General features: G+C 32.6%; 3 protein-coding genes across 9 annotated transcripts in view; all 3 read right to left on the bottom strand.

Moving 5' to 3' along the window:
• LOC111709518 (DNA ligase 1) overlaps nucleotides 1-2811 on the bottom strand; it is an 11520-nt gene extending 8709 nt beyond the window's left edge. For 2 of the 6 annotated variants that reach the window (XM_023483203.1, XM_023483207.1), the window contains exons 1-5: nucleotides 2225-2258; nucleotides 1924-2050; nucleotides 1726-1770; nucleotides 1022-1099; nucleotides 215-264 (exon numbers count right to left, since the gene is read on the bottom strand). In XM_023483203.1, coding sequence (XP_023338971.1) covers nucleotides 215-264; nucleotides 1022-1086 — 115 coding nt within the window. In that variant the 5' untranslated portion in view covers nucleotides 1087-1099; nucleotides 1726-1770; nucleotides 1924-2050; nucleotides 2225-2258. The other 4 variants (XM_023483204.1, XM_023483206.1, XM_023483205.1 and 1 more) reach the window with 4 other exon arrangements.
• A 352-nt stretch (nucleotides 2812-3163) lies between these two features.
• Nucleotides 3164-9736, bottom strand: LOC111709517 (nuclear cap-binding protein subunit 3). The gene is made up of 11 exons (XM_023483202.1): nucleotides 9625-9736; nucleotides 9182-9238; nucleotides 8655-8705; nucleotides 8034-8087; nucleotides 7655-7759; nucleotides 7064-7125; nucleotides 6581-6664; nucleotides 5795-5867; nucleotides 5397-5456; nucleotides 5028-5084; nucleotides 3164-3274 (listed from the first exon to the last, which is right to left on the bottom strand). The coding sequence occupies exons 1-11, from the start codon at nucleotides 9709-9711 to the stop codon at nucleotides 3179-3181; spliced, it is 786 nt and encodes a 261-aa protein (XP_023338970.1). The 5' UTR covers nucleotides 9712-9736; the 3' UTR covers nucleotides 3164-3178.
• A 2459-nt stretch (nucleotides 9737-12195) lies between these two features.
• LOC111709515 (serine/threonine-protein phosphatase PGAM5, mitochondrial) lies at nucleotides 12196-22365 on the bottom strand. Of its 2 annotated transcripts, none has more exons than XM_023483199.1 (11): nucleotides 21477-22365; nucleotides 20497-20577; nucleotides 19970-20021; nucleotides 16820-16859; nucleotides 16396-16470; nucleotides 16126-16238; nucleotides 15032-15138; nucleotides 14682-14753; nucleotides 13454-13569; nucleotides 12859-12972; nucleotides 12196-12440 (listed from the first exon to the last, which is right to left on the bottom strand). In XM_023483199.1, the coding sequence occupies exons 2-11, from the start codon at nucleotides 20572-20574 to the stop codon at nucleotides 12311-12313; spliced, it is 897 nt and encodes a 298-aa protein (XP_023338967.1). In that variant the 5' UTR covers nucleotides 20575-20577; nucleotides 21477-22365; the 3' UTR covers nucleotides 12196-12310. The 2 variants fall into 2 exon arrangements, with proteins under 2 accessions (XP_023338967.1, XP_023338968.1); XM_023483200.1 differs by lacking the exon at nucleotides 14682-14753 and adding an exon at nucleotides 13949-14020 and having other exon boundaries at nucleotides 21477-22355.
• Nucleotides 22366-22727: the final 362 nt, after the last annotated feature.

The following is a 22727-nucleotide window of genomic DNA, read 5'->3' as shown; positions in this document are numbered from 1 at the left end:
TAAATCCCTGACAACGAGGGGGGGGGGGGGGGGGGGGGGGCTTAAGTTCAAGTAAATATATAACCCTGTGGAAAGAAGGGTAAGATAATTAAAGTTCATTTTGTAGCGACGCTTGTTGTGAACTGTATTCCAGGAATCCAGGGGCGCCACAATTTATTATTTTTTATCAGTGTTAAAGATCTTTTTAAAGGTGGCTATTTAAAATGATATTGACCTGGAGATTCACGACCATCATAATCCAATCTTTCAAATATCTTCCGTTTCCTGAAATGCAAAGTTTAAGTGACGAACTTTATAAAAAGAGTTATTTGTTTAGAAAAATCTTAATTGCCAGTTGACTGGCAATCATTAAATCATCAACACTTCTCTACTCAATGAAAAATTAAGATACAGCATAAGATTTAGGAAAAATAAAAGACACAAAATTTTAAGATTTCAGATTTCTGGAATAATAAAACTTACGGTTTTTTTTACGACCAGATCAATGATTCAGATTAAAATGAAATGAATCGTGAGTCGGTAAAGCTATGAGATTCGAAATATATCATTAAATGGCAAGATAATAACAAAAAAATTTTTTTTTTGAGATATGAGAAATATTATCACACATCTCATGATATTTAATCAAGATTATAATATCATACATATAATATATACAAAATAAGTGGAAAACAATCCGAAAATTTATAAAGCTAAAGAAATAAGCAAAACTTAAAGAAAAATGTACGAGCTGAATCGGGCGAAATTGGAAAGATCCAAAATACAGATCTGAATTAAAAAAAGATATTAAGCACTGGTTACTCAAATAAAGGACAATTAATGAATTGCTGAAAGCTGATTAAACTCAAAAATCGGAAATTTCAGAGAAATTCTCGACAAACGTTATTATGGTATGAATACAATTTACTAAAACTACAAAAACTACAAACTTCAATTTAATTGAAAGGAAAATCCAGATTTGAAGAAATTGTTTTTATTTCAACTGAAAAAAATCTTCAAAGTTGACCAAGATGTATTTTACCTTGAAGCAGGAGCGTAAATGCGTATAGGTTGGGAGTCATCTTGAGGAGCATCCCAGTCCTGCATTCCTAACGCAAACCTAGACGATTATATATTTGACGCAAATCTAGACAATTATATTTCTGACGCAAATCCAGAAAATTATTTCTCTAACGCAAACCTCGATATTCATATTAAAATGGTATTTTTTCTCTCACATTTTTATCCTAAAACCACCTTTGCGCCTTACGAAAACCTAGACAATGTATTTCTGACGCAACCCTAGACAATTGTGTTCCTAACATAAGCCTAGACAGTTATATTTCTGACGCAAACCTAGAGAATTATATTTTTATGACACAAACCTAGACAATTTTATTCCTGACGCAAACCTAGAGAATTATATTTTTATGACACAAACCTAGACAATTTTATTCCTGACGCAAACCTAGATAATTATAGGTGAATACTTTTTAAGAATTACCCTACCCCCCAGCTAAAAAAAATTATTTTTGAAGATCTGGGAAAAAGTAATGAAAAATTGGACGGCAAGTTTCATCATTCTTGAATCATACTTTTAATCCAAAATTTAATTATTTCCCCCGTAAAAATCCTTTAGTTTCCCCCAATTCAGCTAATAAAACCATAAAGATTAAACAAGCCTAACTTCTGGATAAAAATGATATTTCACCAAAATATACCCCAAAAATAAAATAAAAAAATTACCTGCGAGGTGGATTCTCTAGATCTTCTAATCCAATAGGATATTCCCTAAAATAAAATCTACTGTATTAAACAGGAAACATGGACACATGTACAGGGTTACCCACAAAAGATGAGACTGGAAAGACGACTGCACTCCTCTGCAATATCCCCCCCAGGGATTCTTCTTATCAAAGTATCCCCCCCCTGTCCTTGTTTTACCTTTGTCTTCCTGTACCAGCAATCCACTCCTCTGCAATATCCCCCCAGGGATTCTTCTTATCAAAATTCTTCTTCTTTTCTTCAAGTTCTTTCTCCTTTTCCTTAGCTTCCACAGGAGGTTCTATTTCTAAATGAACCAGGGGTTTAAAACATCTATTACTCTCCTTTCCTCCCGAAATAATAATATTAAGTAATAATTCATTTGAAAATATGTGCTTATAGATTTATACTATAGCATGTGTGTTCCTAGGTATATATTTATCATCTGGAATATATGTGTTCCTAGGTTTATATTTATCACCTGGAATATATGTGTTCCTGGGTTATATTTATCACCTGGAATATATGTGTTCCTAGGTTTATATTTATTACCTGGAATATATGTGTTCCTAGGTTTATATTTATCACCTGGAATATATGTGTTCCTGGGTATATATTTATCACCTGGAATATATGTGTTCCTAGGTTTATATTTATCACCTGGAATATATGTGTTCCTAGGTTTAAATTTATCACCTGGAACATATGTGTTCCTAGGTTTATATTTATCACCTGGAATATATGTGTTCCTAGGTTTATATTTATCACCTGGAATATATGTGTTCCTAGGTTTATATTTATCACCTGGAATATATGTGTTCCTGGGTTTATATTTATCACCTGGAATATGTGTTCCTAGGTTTATATTTATCACCTGGAATATATGTGTTCCTAGGTCTATATTTATCACCTGGAATATATGTGTTCCTAGGTTTATATTAAACAACTGGAATATATGTGTTCCTAGGTTTATATTTATCACCTGGAATATATGTGTTCCTAGGTTTATTTTATCACCTGGAATATATGTGTTCCTAGGTTTATATTTATCACCTGGAATATATGTGTTCCTAGTTTATATTTATCACCTGGAGTATATGTGTTCCTAGGTATATATTTATCACCTGAAATATATGTGTTCCTAGGTTTATATTCAACAACTGGAATATATGTGTTCCTAGGTTTATATTTATCACCTGGAGTATATGTGTTCCTAGGTATATATTTATCACCTGAAATATAAGTGTTCCTGGGTTTATATCAACCAATCAACCCACCAACCAACCAAACTATCTATACAAACAATCAAGCCATCAAGGTAATTAAGTTAATGTTGATCTATTCTAAAACAGGCAAATGTAATTTCGAGAAGAACAAGAAGAACAGAACTATAAGTCTAACATGTTTTACAAAAACCCGGATAGACCAAGCTTGTTCATACCTTCTTGTGATAGTTTCCTAGTCTCCACTTCCCCTCTGGCATTTCCTCCAGTGGAATATCATCCGGATGCACCAAACCATCAAGTTTATTCTGAATATAAGAGTCAAGTTTAGTCTAAATATAAGAGTCAAGTTTAGTCTAAATATAAGAGTCAAGTTTGTTATAAATATAAGAGTACAGTTTAGTCTAAATATAAGAGTCAAGTTTGTTATAAATATAAGAGTACAGTTTAGTCTAAATATAAGAGTACAGTTTAGTCTAAATATAAGAGTTTAGCTAAGTCGATAAGGGTTCAGTTTAATCTAAATATAAGATCCCAGTTTATTCTAAATATAATAGTCAAGTTTATTCTAAATATAAGAGTACAGTTTATTCTGAATATAATAGTCAAGTTTATTCTAAATATAAGAGTCCAGTATAGTCTAAATATAAGATCCCAGTTTAGTCTAAATATAAGAGTTCAGTTAAGTCTAAATACAAGAGTCCAGTTTAGTCTAAATTTAAGAGTTTAGCGAAGTCTAAAGATAAGAGTTCAGTTTAGTCTAAATATAAGATCCCAGTTTATTCTAAATATTAAAGTCGAGTTTATTCTAAATATAAGATCCCAGTTTAGTCTAAATATAAGAACCCAGTTTTTTCTAAATATAATAGTCAAGTTTATTCCAAATATAAGAATCTAGTTTAGTCTAAATATAAGATCCCAGTTTAGTCTGAATATAAGAGTCCAGTTTAGTCTAAATAGAAGAGTCAAGCTTATTCTAAATATAATAGTCAAGTTTATTCTAAATATAAGAAGCCAGTTTATTCTAAATATAAGATCCCAGTTTAGTCTAAATATAAGAATCCAGTTTAGTCTAAATATAAGAGTCCAGTTTAGTCTAAATATAAGACCCCAGTTTAGTCTAAATAGAAGAGTCAAGCTTATTCTAAATATAATAGTGAAGTTTATTCTCAATATAAGAATCCAGTTTATTCTAAATATAAGATCCCAGTTTAATCTAAATAAAAGAGTAATGATTAGAAGTATTTCTTGACCATGCAGATTTCAGATTGCAAGTAAAACGTCAAAATAACCGAAATGGGTCTATTTTTGAAAATAAAAAATGATTAAATTGCATATGTAAATGCGCATTTAATTTTAAAATATAATATTAAGACATGGATATTTATATGTTTTTTTTTCAATAAAAATACTTGAATGAACATCGACAAATGTTTTAACAAGATTTTAACGTTATGTTAAATGGTTTAAACTTTAGCCGGAATGAAATGTCGTAAGGGGGAACTTAATGTTAACTTAGAGTTCCTAAAGTTTTCTACCCCCAGAATTTCTGCAGCAGCAAAAACAGTAAGGCAAAAATACACATCATACTCGATAATAAGGCATGATATTTACATACTGGATATCATTATTATAATTTTTGTTTCATCCCTGGGAATACCAAGTATTTCCTAACACCAGAAAGGCAAAATAAGTAAAAAAAATCTATGAAATTTTTCTAAAAAAAAAACATCGAAAAATAAAAAAAAAGAAAAAATGTCAAGGAAGAGAAAAAATAAAAACTACAAAAAAAAAAGAAATAGATGTCCCTTATTTTTAATCTTGATTCAATGGATATTCGTAATTATTGAATATAATATACTCTGTATATTAATGTGATATATGCAACCATATGAATATCATGACAACAATCGGAAATTTTCTTATATACTCCGCCAGGAGTCCTGAAAATAATCCTAACATAAACACATAAACATAAACATAAACACATAAACATAAACATAAACATAAACATAAGAAGGAGGAATAAGTCTTATGGTTAGGATAGGATAAAGAAATAACCTTAATATCTCGGGTCACCACACGTCGCTCGGGTTCATCATCAGCGGTCAACACGTGCTAAAAATTAATTAGTTAACTGTTAAACATTAAACACATTGAAGAAATGAAGAGATGAACGTTTAGAAGAGGACATTATGAAATAACCGAACACGTGAACAAATCACCATATGAAGTATGTACATTGTACAACCACACACATTAGCATACGAACACAAAACATGAACCACAATTAAAAATACTAAATTTTTAAATAGATATTTAATTTCATCTTAATCAACCAAAGGTTTAAAGGGTACCGTTATGAATAGGACATGCCCTTCTAAAACGGAGTCACTTAAAATTACGTCAACATTAACAAGTTTTATTCACCTTTACAATCCGTTCTTCCTTCTTGGGTTCTCCAATAGGCTTAGATAATTCCATCATTGCCTGTATATTAAAGTGTTTTAACCAATATTCATAATTATAAAATACAGAGATACTTTTTATTTCTTTATTTGGGACAAACATGTTTACAGAAAATGATATGTTTCAAATAACATATGAATATTAAGGAAAGGTTATTTACAACTAGACTTGACATAGAAGTAAATAATTTAGTCATTGTAATAAAATTCCAATTTTTTTTGGCTTACACTAAATCTTATTTTCCAAATTCTAATTTTTACTATTTATGCGATAAAAGTGACGACTTTTTTAAGTTAAATTTATTCCAAAGGAAGTTCGGATTACTTTAAGTCATATCCACGAATTTATACCAAATATACCTTGAGAGAAGTTAAACAGTTTCTAAACTTGACAATACAGCTGTCCTCGCCCAGATCCAGTACTTCCATAGGACTAATTAAGCAATCAATAAATCAATCAACCAACCAACCAATCAATCAATCAGTAAACCATCATCAGTTTTTTCGTTTTACAAAAGTTTTCGTACTCAAACTCACTCATTTTTTTTAACTGTTTTTAGATTTGAATTCCGCATGAAATTTCGAAAAAAAAACAATCAAAACAAGATTTTATGTATAAAGACGTCTTACAATTTATGTTGTTCAACTGAATTAGACAAAATAAAAGTTCTATATATAAAACCAAATTATAAAATATGTTTAAAACTATTTTAACTGTTGTTCCCCTTAGTATATAATAAAGAGACTAAATTCTACCTCAACTTCTCAAAGTACTCCAGAATATACCATGAATTCCTCAAAGTACTCCAGAATATACCATTAATTCCTCAAAGTACTCCAGAATAAACCATGAATTCCTCAAAGTACTCCAGAATATACCATGAATTCCTCAAAGTACTACAGAATATACCTGAACTCCTCCAAGTACTCCAGAAAATACCTGAACTCCTTACAGTACTCCAAAATATACCATGAGCTCAAAGTTCTAGAAAATACCATGATCCTCATAGTACTCCATAATATACCATGAACTCCAAGTGGTCCAGAATATACCATAAACTCCTAGAAGTACTCCTGAATATACCTAAACTCCTCAAAATACTCCAGAAAATATCTGAACTCTTCAAAGTACTCCAGAATATATACCTGAACTCCTCAAAGTACTCCAGAATGTCCTCGTCACTGAGACTAAAGACTCCATACATCAAGATATACTCCAGACGGAAGTTTCTAAAAATATGGAGTTAAAAATCTAATTATCATTTTTTATAAGAGCGAGAGGATACAAAGTTTCAAAGCTAAAACATGGACCTATCATTCATTCTTGATCAGACGAACTTTTATAATTACCGTAGTGAATGAGGGTCACTTTAAAATACCCGCTTAAACTAGAGGGGTTTAAATAACAATTCATAAATAACCTTTATTTACTCAAAGACCACGGCGGTTCTAAACGTAGAGCGATATGTAAACTCAAATATTTGTTAGAAGCCCTGAATATTCAGATTTCAAAGCGGTTTTTTCTTTTTGGGCTTTAACAGATTATTTAAAAAAATGGATGTGCATTTTTTCGTTATTAAACTTAATATTTCTTTCTTTCTTTCATTATTAATATTGCTTTATGCTTACCCTGTGTTTCTTCTCTCTCTTTCCTCTACAGGGATTCCTAGGCTATCATAAACCTTACACACCTAGATACAGGGTGTCATGTTTTGTGTGAAATAAGATAAATATAATTTTCTCCCCTTTTCATCGAAAATATTAAAAAATGAATCTAGATCGGCTTAATACCGTGTACGTCCCTTTGTCCATTTTCGATATTTAAAAATAAAATTTATTTCTGACGATTTTCCTCTCTTTTTTTAGAATTTTCTTTTTCCATTTTACCGTATCTTACCTCAGTGTTTTAATTTTGATACCAATCTTGATTTGATTTGAGATTTTTTTATTCAGTTACACTTTATAGAGATTTAAAATCTACATGAAAGAAAGCTAAATCTGAATGAATTTGAATTTTAAAAAAAGAAATTGTATAAAACTTTGAGATGGTGCACAAGAAGTTTATAATTTCCATCTAAAAAGTGCCCCATATAAATAGTTTTACCCATAATAGTATGAAAATAAACAGAACTGAGTAGGCCGATAAACAATAAACATCCAAGCAGGAAAAAATCCGAGGATAAAAAATAACTAATGAGAATTAATTGACTTCCAAGATACCTCATCAGCAGGCATAGGATTGGTTGTGTTGAAACGTTTAGCACGACGATCCAGTTTCTCTATAGTATCTAGGTTCATCGGGATATCATCGTTCCCGTCTATCCCCTACAATATACAGGAGTAGTCAGTAAACATAGAGATATCATAGTTCCCATATATACCCTACAATATACAGGATAGTCAGTAAACATGAATATATCATAGTTTCCATCTAACCTACAATACAGTACAAAGAAACAAACACAGTTCAGAACATAAAACAAATACAGTACATAGAAACAAATAAATCACAGTACATAAGAAAAATACATTACAGTACATGTATGAAACAAATACGGTACAGTGCAGTACGGTAAAAAATGCAGTAAAGTTCAATTACCTGAAGAAGATCAGGTAGATGAACTCGAAGGGTTCTCCCTGTATTCTTGGAAACCTTGATTAAAACATGTTAAGACTACGAGAATTTTTTCTGTTTTACTGAAACCCCTGGCCTCCCTCCTACTCAAAAAAGTACCCCCCCCCCCCCGTGATTATATAAATCCAGGATATGTAAAGATGGATAGTCACGAGAGGTTGCTCTTTTTAAGAAAAACAATAAGGAAATAAAAAAGATTATCGGACTGAGAAAAAAATTCAGGGGGGGGGGGGGGTGTAATTTTCTTTAGAACTCTCCCCACTTACCCGATTTAAAAATAATGTTATTTCCTAAAATGCCAGAAAAAAATAATTTATAGGAGAAATTTTTTGGTTGGGTAACATATGATAAAAAGATGAAAAGCCTGCCTTATGATGTCCAATTTTTCACCCCCCCCCCCTTATATCAAATTTGTACATGGAACTCATAGGTACCACATTGTCAATGTTAGACATATGGCAGGAAAGCCAGGCTCTCTAGGCTATCCTGGAGAGGAGGTAGAGAGGGGGGGATAATTACTGGAAATTTATACCCTGGAAAAATCTTCGAAAAAAGAATAGACTTATTTAGATATTCCGAAATTACCTCTGGTTCGGGTTCTGAAACTTCTCCTTCCTCTAAATCCTCATTGTTAACCTAGAAAATATCAACCTTAAACTATTTTTAGCAAAATAAAAATAAATTGTTGTTATTAATAATATTTCTCTATTTGGGCAATGGCTGTTGTGTGATATTTGAGAAATCAAAGATGTGTACTGTGTATATTGTTAATCTTGAATGCTTGATCTGAATATCAATGCTTGATCTCTAAATAAAAGTTATCTTCTGATATGAGAACTTCTATGTTGGAGATGTGATACACATAATCCCCTACGATTGGGGACTTTTCATTTGAATATAAATGCTTAATCTCTTCATTTCAGTAATCCTTACCGGATACAAATTTACACTGCGGGATATCAGTAAATATTAAATTAGTCTGCAGATTACCAAAAAATTGAGATGAAGCATTGATCTAGCTATTCATTATGTAAGAGTTTCCAGCTCTGTTCTCGTTTGATCACTGAAGTAGCATCAATAATTGATAGATAACTAAGAAGTGCCTTCTTTACCTCCACAACGTTTTCTTCCACTACAACGGCTTTCACGGTTCTTTTCTCCTCCTCATCCTTCAAATATTAATCTTTAAAGGGACTGTAAACATAAATTTAGATAATTCCCAAATAACAAGTTACATATTCAATTCTTTAAGGTACCCTTTAACCCTCTAACTGGGTGGGGTCCGTCCTAGTATACGATTTTTGGACCCTCTCACCTCCCCCTCCTTTCAATTTTGTACACCACTAATTTTTCAGCAAAATATTATTTATTTTTTATTATTTTAGGTTAGGTTAAGANTCTTACATATGTGCAAAATTAATAGGAGGGGCGGGGGGGGGATCAATAAATCGTATATTAAGAAAATACCACTGAGTGAAAATGAGTAGATATCGCCAATCTCCTAATTTGAAAAGTTTGAAAGCCGTAGCGCTCGGCCCAGAAGTATCTCACTCACCTCCTCCATTCCTTCATCCTCAGCCTCAAATATCAACTCCTCCTCCTCCTCCTCTTCCACAACTACCACCCTGTCATCGTCATCCATCTTATAGATTCTGGAATTTAAAAAACATTTAAGCTTTCCCAAAATATTTTTAGACTATTCTTGACGAAGTGGTCTACATGAGAATACGGTAATATCTTAGAATCTGATTTTTGCCCCCCCCCCCCCTCTCTCTCTATCAAGTTTTTACTTGATTAAATTTGGAAATTAACCTAACCACACCATCAAACAGTTGAAATTAATCAGGGGTCCTGTACAAAAACTTGACAAAGCCAAGAAAACAACTATCGAAATTTGGTTACCAATGTTAAACAACCAAATTTTAGAATACTTCACTGCAGTATAGGTCAACTTTACAAAAACCAAACAACGGGAAAGATGTTTGGTTTAAGAAGCATATCTGAGAAGTTCCGAGTGTAGAAGTAAATTGGAGTAACCGGTGTCTTTCATAATGATAAAACGATTAAGGAAAGCGACGTCAAAAGTGTAAAGTTAAGTGAAGAAAACGAATTGTGAAACTTTTATAGCTGCTCGGTGCTCCGGTTGAAGAAAACCAATGCCGCAATTCGCTAAACTATCTGAGTTAAGGTCGTCTTTGTAATTTTGAAGATACAGAATATCCCACGAAACATGACAGTTGGTAAATAGTTTTGAATGTCGTCTACCGTACACTGTATTAGAAAGAAGTTTATTTCGTTTAAAAATCTTTTGCTCAAATACATTTTACTTTCAAGAAAACATAACTCCTATATAATGTTTTTATTATTGTCTTTGGTAATAAAGAATTAAACAAATTATGGAAGAAGACATTCTAAACTATTTACCAACTGTCATGTTTCGTGGGACAATATCTGTATTAAAGATTTTTATTACAATAATCATCATCTTTTGATCATGAATCTTAACATGTTAAATCACCATCTTGTCCTTTATTTGAAATTACCAATATGCAGAAAGCTATATGTTAACCCAAGTTTTCAGTTCAATTCCCCTGAAAATAATTGTAATGTACATATCTGCATCGATCGATGTATACAGTTGACAGTTGACAATTAGTGTGACCTTGCAATTGATGACAGATATATCGTTTGCACTCTTTGCACCAATGTCCGATTGAACTAACATACATTTTCATTAAAGTCAGCTGATCAGAAACAGGTTTGTATTACGATTGAACAATTGGCCGGGTCAAGAGTCCGGTATCTTAAGAGCGGTATTAGCTAATACCGCTCTAATACCACTCTTAACACTAACACTGGTGTTTAGGAAATATGGATTCGTAAGTCGCTAATGCTGCCTAATTTGTGGCAGGATTATCTAGCCTAGAACAGCTGATGCGTTCATAAGTCATCCTAGCTAAAACCAGGATTATCATCCAAACTTAGCTTTCGTTTGATATGCATTAAGCCATAGTTGAAATATTTTCTATTTGTGGGGGTCTTAGAGGTCATTAGAGGTCATTAGAGGTCATTAAAGTTCAATTTGATTTTATTATAGGAATTTCGAACCCTAATTAGGCGTGCATCCAAAAAATTGGAAGATTTGAACCAAAAATGAAGGCAGGGCCCCCCCCCCTACATCAAATGTGCCAACTCCACCATCCCCTTTTAGATTTTTGTTCGATTGAACTTTTTTTTTGTTAATTTGTACTAACTTCATTTTTACCCAAACTTTTAGCTTTAGTACAAATAGTCATTATTTCAATTTAAAACTTAAATAAAAAGTTTTTTATATATATCAATTTTGCATGACATCGCTGAATATTTGAAAATCGCAATTTCAATGAACTAATTTTATTATTTAAAAACGTATTTAATAACTGTTGAAAGACAAACATTCTGTGGCACGGGTGTGGCTCATAATGGCTGCCGGAAGACAAAAAGCTAATGTGGCATGGAAGGAAAAAATAATGTGACTTGTGGCCGCCTGCCTTTTCCGATTCAAGGTCTATTTAGAAATAATCTGATCTTTTTAATAAACATATTCATAAATTTATGTTGAAAAGGGAACATTTTATTAACTTTCATAATAAAAAATAACTAAATACACTTTGTATATCAGCGGGTTGAATGATAATGATATTATAGAAGCTAGCCGAGTTTTTAAACAGTAAACAAAATAACTTCACGGAATCCAAATATACATGAAAATAACTAATCCATTAATATTAATATTTTTAGTATCACAATACAAATATTAAAGGGAGTGACCGGCTATGTCAGGTAGTTGAACTGAGTATGCTGTGTTGTGGAAAACTTCTTTCGGATTCATTTGAGATATATTAAACTTTTTAAAGATCTGTAAATCCTAGGTTTGAGCGCAAATTCGATGTTCAAAACTCCTACTTTGGGGGTGGATACGTTTTCAGAATTAGTTTTTTACATAGCCGGTCACTCTCTAATATTAACTTTTTTCACTGGGACCGGTGTTTTAGGTATGTCCTGTCTTATTCATGAAATTATGCCACAGAAAAATATTTTGAAAGATGTACAAAGACAAAAATAATGTCAAGACTTAATATTCATGTTTGTTTGGATTCTCAGTAAAAAATATTTCATTTTCAATCCAATTCCTCAATGATCTGGTTCAGGATTCACATAAAGGCACAAGAACGGAGAGAATTTTCCTCCTGTTCAGAATCCTAGAGTTTCTGTTCCTGATTCTTTTCCTGTTGTTTGCGAAGTTTCTCCTGTTTCCTTTTCTCCTCTTCCTCTGGACTGTAAGTAGTTGAGAGCTTGTCTTTCGGAAAATGCCCCGACTCTCCGATTCCCCTGAGAGTAAAGTTAAACCATTAGTAGATGCCTATCTGGGTTTAGGTGTATGTAGACAAATCTAATAAAGTAAGACCCATAAAACTGTGGAATTGGAAGACGAAATTTAAGCCACCTTATTTGTATTTGATGTTGTTATTGAGCAAATAGTTTTTACAATAAATTGAAAATAAGGATTTGGGTCTGTGTAACCTGCACAATTGCTATGCCACATGTTCATTAGACCATATAAAACCATAACTGGGTCTAGAAGTCGCATTTCTTTTTCAGAGGTCTCCATTTTAATTAAAAAGTAAGTTTTTATTTCTCACCAATGCTACAAAGGTAGTTAACGTTTAGGATAAAGTAGTATTTATAAGTGATGAAATCAGCCCTTCAGACTTCTCTATCCATTACCTTCCGGCAACTTGTTATATACCTTGTATGTACTTCGCCATCAGGACGAACCACCAGCCACGTGTAGGAAGCATGTTTTAAGGAAATGCGCAGCCACGCCTCGGGAGGAAGCTGTAGAGCGCGGCAAAGGAAGTATCTAAGAAATAAAGTATTTATAAAAATGTTAGATTGTTCAACAGAAAAATAGAGGAAAAACGATATATTAAAGGGTCATACTTATAATTTTAAAATGGGCATAACCGATTCACAATGGTACCCTTGAAAATCTTAATCTGATAAATAATGTGGAAGATGATGTCGCTTTTGGATTGAAAGTGTTTAGTTCAGATAATTTCTCCATTGTTTCTAATTAGCAAGAAATGTGCGAGTGACTTTTGTAGAGAAACCACAAATTGAGAATAATATTAATCAGCTTAAAAAACATTCAGACGAAGCCTTAAAAGGTACTGTTGTGCATCAAACATGCAACTCTAGGGTCCCTTAACAATCTCTTAATTATGAAAAAAAAATTCATTTATAGATCTGGATAATCCTCATCAGTTCTATCGTAATAATTCAGAAGCAAAATAAAAAATACAGCAATTATTTTTATTTCAGGATCACAGTTTAAAATTTACCTGATAACATTGGCGTGACAGACAATAAGCTCATAGCTGTCCTCTGTCTGTTCAACATCTGCCCGGTGAAAGTATTTACGAAACGCGGCCTCAATACGCCCACCGTCCGTCTCATACTAAAATAGGTTCACACCAGTCAATGTCACATACAGTCATAGCTTAAACGATAAATGTATTAACAGCCTTTACAAGATATAAATCCAGTTTTTGAATTATTTATCAAAATTGTAAGCCTACTGCATGGCCTGCCCATAGTTGATCTGTGAACACTCTTTAGTCCCATCTTAAGCCAAGTCTGTAAATTATAATTTGCATAAAAGTTACCCAAATAGTTTAGGCTTTTGAGATGGCAAAACATCCATGAATACTCTAAATAAAACAATTTTAATTGATGTTAAAACTTTAAAATTCTGATAAAAAGCAGAAATAAAAAAATGATATTAGTTGCCGCCATATTTGAAATCTCATCCTTGGCATTAAACCCTGGATTATAACCTCGTGCTGGGGTATAAAGAAATCATCGGGTTCAGCTTCAACAGGTTCTCCTTCAATCAGCATTCCATCCTCCTACTCAGGGTTAGGTCAGGGGTGTATTTATTCTTGAAAATCATTTTCCCCTCCCTTTTTTGAAAAGTTAAGTTTGTTTGCGTTTGCAAAAAAATGATGTTTAGAGAAACTAAATGAGACTTAGGGCAAAAAGCATGATGGGATGAAAAAAACTTGCCTTTTGATGTGCAATTTCTCATTTTTCAAAATCTTCAAAAATCATTTTTTAAAATATACCACCCCTGTTTAAGGTGACAAGCAATATTTTATCCCACGTGTTCGTTTTTTTTCCAAAAATGGGGTCCCTCAAAAACAACTGAAGTGTAGGAGGACTTGATGTTGAATGAAGGAACTCCAATTCCATACCTGGATGCTGAACCATTTGTTAATTGATGTGAAAGTATACTTCATTACTTACTTATTTGCATTTGTATGATTTTGGTAGAGTAGATGTTAAAGAAGAAAAAAAAATTCTAAGAATATAAAAAAGGAAATTTAAAAGCAACTTTTAGATCCTTACTTAATGATTAAAAGTTTTAAAATTTGACCTTTAATAAAATTTTTTTTTAGAATATTTGAAGAGAACTTGGAAGATGGAAAAGAAAAGATTAAAAAAAAAATACTTAATTTAAATCAATGACCAATAATGGAAATGGGTGTAAAAACTAGCTACAAATCTCACATAGAAGTCTGGTCTCCATGTTCCCCTAGGTTCTGGAACTATAGGGTTTCCTTCATTCAATAATCCGTCCTCCTACAACATTCAAACATCAAATTTTATGCAAAGGTATATATTTTAAAAAGGCCCCNACTATGAGAGATTTGAGGAAAATAGAGGATAAAATAGCCATCATTTGTTTTTAACACTTCAAACTCCATTCATAATTACTGGAGGATAACATATTTTTGTACAGAGGGGAAAACATTATTAAAAAACATACACTTTACTTTTGGATAAAGCTCGTGTCAAATACTGCCAAACAAAATGTATGGCATGATAATGTTTCAATTATGAATATTAAATATACACACCGGAAGCAACGGAACAGTTGGAAGGGCTTCTTTGATCAGATTTGCAGTCTCTATTGCTCTTGTCATCCTCGACCGAGCAATGTAGGTGTAAGGCAGGTTTAGTTCAGCTAAAAAAAATTAGTATACAACATTTTGTCAAAACTTTTACCTGTTGTTAAACTGTTTAATAAACAGCTGAGTATTGTATCTCCTTAACCTGGCTTTGTTAAATATTTATCCATATCTTACCTAACCTAGCTCCTGTAATCCTGGCTTACTCAGAACCTAGATCGGTTAGATATATCTAACCTAGCTCCTGTAATACTGGCCTACTCAGAACCTCGATTGGTTAGATATCTATCCATGTCTTACCTAACCTAGCTCCTGTAATCCTGGCTTAGACAGAACCTGGATTGGTTAGATATTTATCCATATCTTACCTAACCTAGCTCATGTAATCCTGGCTTAGGCAGAACCTAGATTGGTTAAATATCTTACCATTCTTACCTAACCTAGCTACTGTAATCCCGGCTTAGGCAGAACCTAGATTGGTTAAATATCTTACCATTCTTACCTAACCTAGCTCCTGTAATCCTGGCTTACTCTGAACCTGGATTGGTTAGATATCTATCAATATCTTACCTAACCTAGCTCCTGTAACCCTCGCATATTTTAAACCTAGACAGGTTAGATTTCTCTAAATAGGTTATCTTACCTAGCTCCTGTAATCTTGGTCTGTTCTAAACCAAGAGCCGTTAGATAAATAGCCATATCTTACCTAACCTAGCCTCTGTAAACTTGGCATGTTCTATACCTAGACTACTTAGATATCTCTATATATCTTACCTAACAACGCTCCTGTAATCGTGACCTGGTCAAAACTTAGACTGGTTAGATCTCTCTCCATATATTACCTAACATAGCTTCTGTAATCTTTGCCAGTTCTAAAAACAGAGCGGTGAGATCTCTTTCCATATCTTACCTAACCTAGCTTTGTAATCTTGGTCTGTTCTAACCCAGAGCTGTGAGATATCTGTCCAAATCTTACCTAACCTTGCAACTGTAATCTTGGTCTGTTTTAACCCAGAGCAGAGAGATATATTTCCATATCTTACCTAACCTAGCTCCTGTAATCTTGGCCTGTTCTAAACCAAGAGCGGTGAGATATCTCTCCTTATCATCTTTACCATCCAAATTATAATGCCCGTGCCTCACCAGAATTATGTTCCTGAACATAATATAAATATATAAAAACAAAGGTATAAGCATTTACTAAAAAATCATTCGAAAAACTGTACTCCTAAAATTAGATATGTTTGCACATAATATAAAATATAAAAACATAGTTTGTTTTGAAATTTCTTAAAGAAAAGTGTAATTGTAACCTTGAGGCTGTGGGAATCTTGTTGTTGTTATTGTTGTTGTCCTTCACGTCCCTGAAGTCCCAGTTATTATCCCACCTCAGATAAAACATTGTTTAGTCAGAAGTTTAATCACTACAATGAATCCCAGGTAGTAGAATACATTTATAAATACAATATGGAAAAAAATCCTTTATCCCCTTAAATATAATTTAATCCCAAAAAATTATCAATTGATTAATTACCTTAACCCATATTGTACTCAACATAATTTTTCGAAACATTTCTCTGGCAGCCCACAATACGCAAAAAAAGAAATCCATTTCATGATATTTGTAAAAATTGTTTAGAATCCACGGAAAAACAATATCTAAAGGTTCACTGTTTCGGATCCCGAAGTAAAGAGTAACTAAAAAGTACGAATCATCTATTTTTTAATTAAGCTCACTTTTTAAATGCATTCTTCTTATTCTCGTCCGCCTCAGCAACTAAAAAAGTGTATATTTATGTTAATTAAAAAGTATATATATTTTTGATTAATCAATTTTAAAGCTTTTCTGAACATCTATCGGGGATTCAAAAAATACGTACTTATGAAAAGAGACTACTAAAAAAAAACTATAAAAACGGCAAAATTGGTAACATTATCCATTAAGTTTTTCTGAAAACACTTCATGGATTTTATCATTATTGTATCTGCACTAGCCTATGTCAAAATCAGTCAACTTTTGGTACAGATAAGAGTGGTCGCTCATGTGGTGCCCAAGGACAGGTTTGTTAAACAAAATTTTCTATTTTTTTTTTGACGAGCTGCTCGGGGCTTTAAGTTTAAAAAACGGCCGTTTTTTTGAGATTTTTACAATTTTTTAAAGCCTGAGCAGGGACCTTAAACAACAAGCAATCTTCATTTTTTTTCTTCCTCTGTTATCTACATGATGTATGCTAACATATAAAAAACCACTCTTCTTGATATCTAAACCCTATTATTAAAAATAAAATATTAAAAATGTAGATTTTCAAAAAAAACACGAAAAATTTGTATTTTCTTCTTGACTCCACTTACTCTCCAATTATTCTGTACTGTGATGGAAAATTAGTTCAAGAACTAACAGATGGAAAACGCCTTAAAAAGGACAGGATTGCAATTTCAGTGAGGATTGATAATCAAACAGAGCTCCTTGGAACCAAGGATTCCGTGGAATCCCTGGCACTGATTCTGGTACTAGTAAAGCCCAAGTAGAGCTAATGAAACCACTTCTGGAGCAGTATAATCTAATGGATAAGATTAAATTCATGTGTTTTGATACAACTGCATCAAATACAGGACAACATTCTGGTGTCTGTACCAGAATTGTTAGGCTGATTCAGAACCCAATTCTTCATCTTGGGTGTAGGCACCGGCTATGTTAATGAACGTCATGTAGTTCATTTTTGGAAGAATTATCCTGGAAGTAAGACCACCGGTCCTGATAATCAATTGTTTAAAAAGTTGAAAACCCAATGGAACCACTTAGATACTGGCCTAGAAACTAAATTTAACAAACTTGTCATACACCCTGGCTCCTTTCTATCTGAGACAAAATTAGAAGCTCTGCAATTTGCCAAAAATATTATTAACTTCAATGTGATGAACCAGGTACATTTACTTATATCATCTCAGAAATTTATTTTAATCCACTTAAAAATTAATATTCAATTTAACAGCAAATTATCATAAAAATTGTTGATCAGGAGGGGAAATGGAAGCGTAGGGACTATAAAGAACTTGCAGAACTAGTATTAATGGTCTTGTCAGTGGATATTAGGTTCAAGCTACATATACCTGGAGTCCTTCACAATGCCCGGTTTCTGGCTAAGGCCATATACTTCTTGAAGATATTTCTACTAATTGAACATGTTCCTGGCTTAACAAATGATGAGAAGAGAGAGGTCACAGAGATGGCTACATTTATCAGTCTGTTTTATGCAGAATGGTTCTTGAGAGCTGAAATATCTAACATAGCTCCAGCTCAGATAAAAATTTAACTTAAAATTTCAATTATAAGAAACAGCTTCCTCTTGAAGGTTTTTTTAAAATTATAAACTATCTACCTTGCACTCATCATTAATTTTGTTTTTTTGTAGTTCACAATCATTTCTCATTTGAAGTTTAGAACATTTAATCCATAGATTTGTTTAACCTTATAAGTTTTTCACACAAATGAATGTACTTCAGGATATTAAAGCTCTCTGGCAGATGAGCAGATTTAAGGAGTTTAACCTAGACTCTGCATCAACAACAATAACATCCATACTTCGACACAGTTGGTATCTGGATCCAGCAGTAGTTGTTTTTGCTTTGGCTGATGAAGAATATCCTAACAGAGGGGAAATGGCCAAGAAGCTATTTTCTCTACCTCGTCCAGAGGATTTTCCTCTGGATAGGCAAGTAGTAAATAAAGAAGATCTTCTAAGTCTTAACTATTCTGGCAAAGAGCCCCCAAGTCTGACACCCCTGACATGCTTAAACATAACAGGGCTGAGATCCAGTGGATCAAACTTCCTCCTGAGTTCTGGAATACAAATGATTTCAACTGTGAGTTTACTGCTTTCATCAAGAATATAGCAGTAGTAAATGATGGATCTGAAAGAGCTATAAATCTTGTGCAAGAGCTGATTGACAGAGCAAGATCAGAAGAAAAACGGCAGGACAACTTTCTGTTTTCCAATGTCTTCAAACGAAACCGTAAGGGTCGAAAGAAGACTGGCTATAAAGCTGCAGCTCTTAAGGGCATGTCTGAAGATGCTATTGAACAGAAGTTAGGACTCAACCTTGATGACTCTGTTTTTTAATCACTGATGGAAATTTTTTATATTTAATAAAGAGTTATCTTCTAAGAGATCAAACCTCAAAATTTCAATTTTCGTGTTTTTTTTTGAAAATCTACATTTTTAATATTCTATTTTTAATAAAAGGGTTTAGATATCAAGAAGAGTGGTTTTTTATATGTTAGCATACATCATGTAGATAACAGAGGAAGAAAAAAAATGAAGATTGCTTGTTGTCTAGGGTCCATGCTCAGGCTTTAAAAAATTGTACCGAGCAGGTACCCTTAAGCTCGTCAAAAAAAAAAAAAAAAATGTTGCTTAACAAACCTGTCCTTGGGCACCACATGAGCGACCACTCTTATCTGTACCAAAAGTGGACTGATTTTGACATAGGCTAATCTGCACAAGGTCAAACCTATTAAATTAAATCTTTTTATCATAAATTCAAAAATAAAAATATCAAAAATATTTTGAATTATTGTACATATAGCATCAGAGCCCCAAGATCTTCAGACAATGTCGTTGTGATCATCCATTGTCATGCCTGATTCACTATCGCACATTTTAACCCTATGTCATTAAAATGTTTTAATTTAAAAATTTAGTATTTTCGAAACGTTCACTGAAAACGTTTTTTTTTGTGGATTTTTGCATTATGAAAAAAGGAATGAAATAAAAAGAAATTATATCCTCCTCATTATTAATTGGGTATGTTACACTTTAAATTGAGGATCACCCAAAATTACGCCAAGTGTAAAGATTTCTCCAGAAAAATCTCTTAAATACTTACTTAACTGTGTTCGAAGCTTAAACCAAGAACCGCCCAGGTAGTTCTCGACAACCTGATACACGGGGTGTTTATTTTTAAAATTACCTCCCCCCCCGAATAATTTATGATCATTTAATGGGGTGGGGTGGGGGGTTGTAAATTATACATCAAAAGGCAACTTTTTTCATTCTTTTTGATACTTTGTAACTTTTTGCCCAAAACTTATTGATTTTCCACATATCAGAAAATAAAACCCTTATAAAATGCATATAAAACTTATGGGAAAAAAATAATTTCAATATATTTTTGCCGATACAAATTTAACAAAACTTAATAGACGTCAATTATTCAAAACAAAAACTTAAAGAAAATTGATAATAACAGGTACACACAATGGATGAGACTTCAGAGACGGTAATACGTCATTAGATTACTTTATAAAGGCAGAATTTATAATTTAATCTTGGGATCGTCACTTTTTAAGAGTTTCCGGTCGTCTTTACAGTCTCATTCTTTGTGGGTTACACTGTACTAAAATCAAGGTTTACCACAGCAAATACCGCCGCAGTACCACCGATAGCCCCGACACCGAGGCAAATATTCTTCAACTTTCTAAACCTGGCCATTTTCTAAACAGGAATACAATTTTATAGCCTAGCTGGGACCGAATTCAATGAATTTTGAACTGTCTTCCCCCGCACGGTTCAAAATTCGATTACCGATTTAAATCCTTACATTGAATCGGTTGTTCAAATTTGAACCAGAATTTGGTAGTTCAGCGGTGTGGCTCAAATTCATCAAATTAGGTACCCGGTTTAAAGGTACTCGCTCATATCACCCAGAGAAGACTTAACTTCATGATTTCTAACATAAAAGTTGGCAGATTAAAATTATATAACACCTTAGGTTCAGTTAGGAAAGTAGAGTTAGAGTTGGAAAGGGGATAAACGTTAAAGGTTCCTATTGCAAAAAGACAGAGTTGTAAACTCTTGTTTTGGATACCCCTAAACTTAGTCGTCTTTAATTCATCATGTTTTAAGAGGTACACTTTATATACTTAAATATTTAGCTTCATTCGAAAACGTTTACAATTAACTCCTCCTCCCTCCCGAATCATTAATTTTGGTTTTAAAAAAAGGACAAATTCAAAGAAAAAAACGAGTACAAAGCCCATCTACTGCGTTTAAAATTACCCAAAAAAGACTTATTTAATTTGAGACTTGTCCTGTCATCACCAAGCAAAATTTTAAAAAATCTTCCCTAGGTCCAAATTGAACATGGTCACTGACCTATGTACAGCCGGTTTAAATCATAAATCAACGATTTAAAGTTAAAGATTTATGAGAAATAGAATCGTTGATTCAGGATTTGAACCGGCGATTTTAGTTGAGCGACCTCTCCATTCAATAAATTAGGTTCCTGTTGAACACATTTTTCAATCTTAACCAGAAGAAACAAATCAAGCTCTTACGAAGTGAAGTAAGTTATGATATTACGCAACAACTAAAACATTTGTACTTAGACATACCTGCTTTTAAGACTTCAGGGGGTTAAAATTTCATTCTTCTGAAATATGGCAAAATAACATAGTTGAAATCAAACTAAAAGGTTAAACTGAAACATTGTAATGACTGAAAAACTGGTTCAGTAATTCGAATTTATTTAACATCAAGAAGTATTCAAATAAAAAACTAAGCACATTAAGCTTAATACAATGTTTACATAATTATTTCTGTATTGATAACACGAGTTGTAAAGTTATTTATCTAGTGCCAATTAACAATGACTGGCTGGAAGTGCAAATTTTAAAATAAAAACGTAAAGGTATTTTGTCGACGTTATTACAAGTGACCCTCCAATTAAAGAGTGTAATGACCGATTCACAATGGTACTTTTAACCTTCGTCGTAGCGAAGATGATTACAATATACCAGTTTTTATATCTGTACCTTTACTATATTGAATTGTGGTTTCCCTATCCTGCTGAGTTGCGGATTAATTTTAAGATAGCTTTTAATTTTACTTTTATCAATGTTTAAATGGTACTGTTGAGAATCGAACAAAGAACTCCTTAATTGAGGTGGGTCACTTGATATTACGATGACAGTTTCCTTCAGGTGGTGACAAGTCAAAAACAAAAATTTAATAATCAACAATTTTTTTAAAGATGTATAATGTATAATGTATGACTGTGCGCCGTGATGAGATATTTTAACAAAATATGTTGACTCACGGTTTTGAAAAACTAATGTTAATCCATTTACAAGTAAAAAATAACAATTTGGACCTCCTGAAATTTGTCAACAGCAATTTTTAGAAATAAATTTTGTTACTTGGTCCATTGTTGTGAACTTATACAATATATAAATTTTAAGTTAGGTTTCAATAAATAACAATTGGTCTAGATGTCAGGGAAGTCTAAGAAATGGACAATTTTTTGTTGCATTCGTTCTTAGTTCTATTTTTAAAAAATAAGAATTAATCCAATTAAAAATGATTTCCAAGCAATTTTTAAATCTGAACTACCCCAAAAATTTGATGTTAATCTTAATTTAATCTCGCTTGTACGATATTTAACATTCCATGAATGGCATTTTTGAGAAAATGTCAAAATTCAAAGATTGATTCTTAATCATTATTTTACTTACTCAAATACCAAAGATCGATTTAAAATCAATATTTTCCTCCAAAACTGTTCTATGTCATGCCAATCAAATTGAGATTATAGCTACGAAAAACTCCACATTATCATTTTAAATTAAAAGTAAAAAATAGGTGGA

The sequence above is a fragment of the Eurytemora carolleeae genome, unplaced genomic scaffold, assembly GCF_000591075.1.
Source record: "Eurytemora carolleeae unplaced genomic scaffold, Eaff_2.0 scaffold717, whole genome shotgun sequence".
In the NCBI taxonomy this organism is placed as follows: domain Eukaryota; kingdom Metazoa; phylum Arthropoda; class Copepoda; order Calanoida; family Temoridae; genus Eurytemora; species Eurytemora carolleeae.
This window is presented reverse-complemented; position numbering and strand designations above follow the sequence as displayed.

Bases quoted from the DNA above. Each gene is read 5' to 3' on its own strand.
- LOC111709517 (XM_023483202.1), bottom strand. From the start codon at position 9,711: ATGGATGACGATGACAGGGTGGTAGTTGTGGAAGAGGAGGAGGAGGAG. The intron at 7,760-8,033 runs GTAATTGAACTT...TGTATATTGTAG, and splicing joins ATCTACCTGATCTTCTTCAG to GGGATAGACGGGAACGATGA. The intron at 3,275-5,027 runs GTTATTTCTTTA...TCTTATATTCAG, and splicing joins TGGTGACCCGAGATATTAAG to AATAAACTTGATGGTTTGGT.
- LOC111709515 (XM_023483199.1), bottom strand. From the start codon at position 20,574: ATGGCCAGGTTTAGAAAGTTGAAGAATATTTGCCTCGGTGTCGGGGCT. The intron at 16,860-19,969 runs GTAAGTATTTAA...ACACTTTTTTAG, and splicing joins TAAGCTTCGAACACAGTTAA to TTGCTGAGGCGGACGAGAAT. The intron at 16,239-16,395 runs GTTACAATTACA...TATTATGTTCAG, and splicing joins AAGATTCCCACAGCCTCAAG to GAACATAATTCTGGTGAGGC.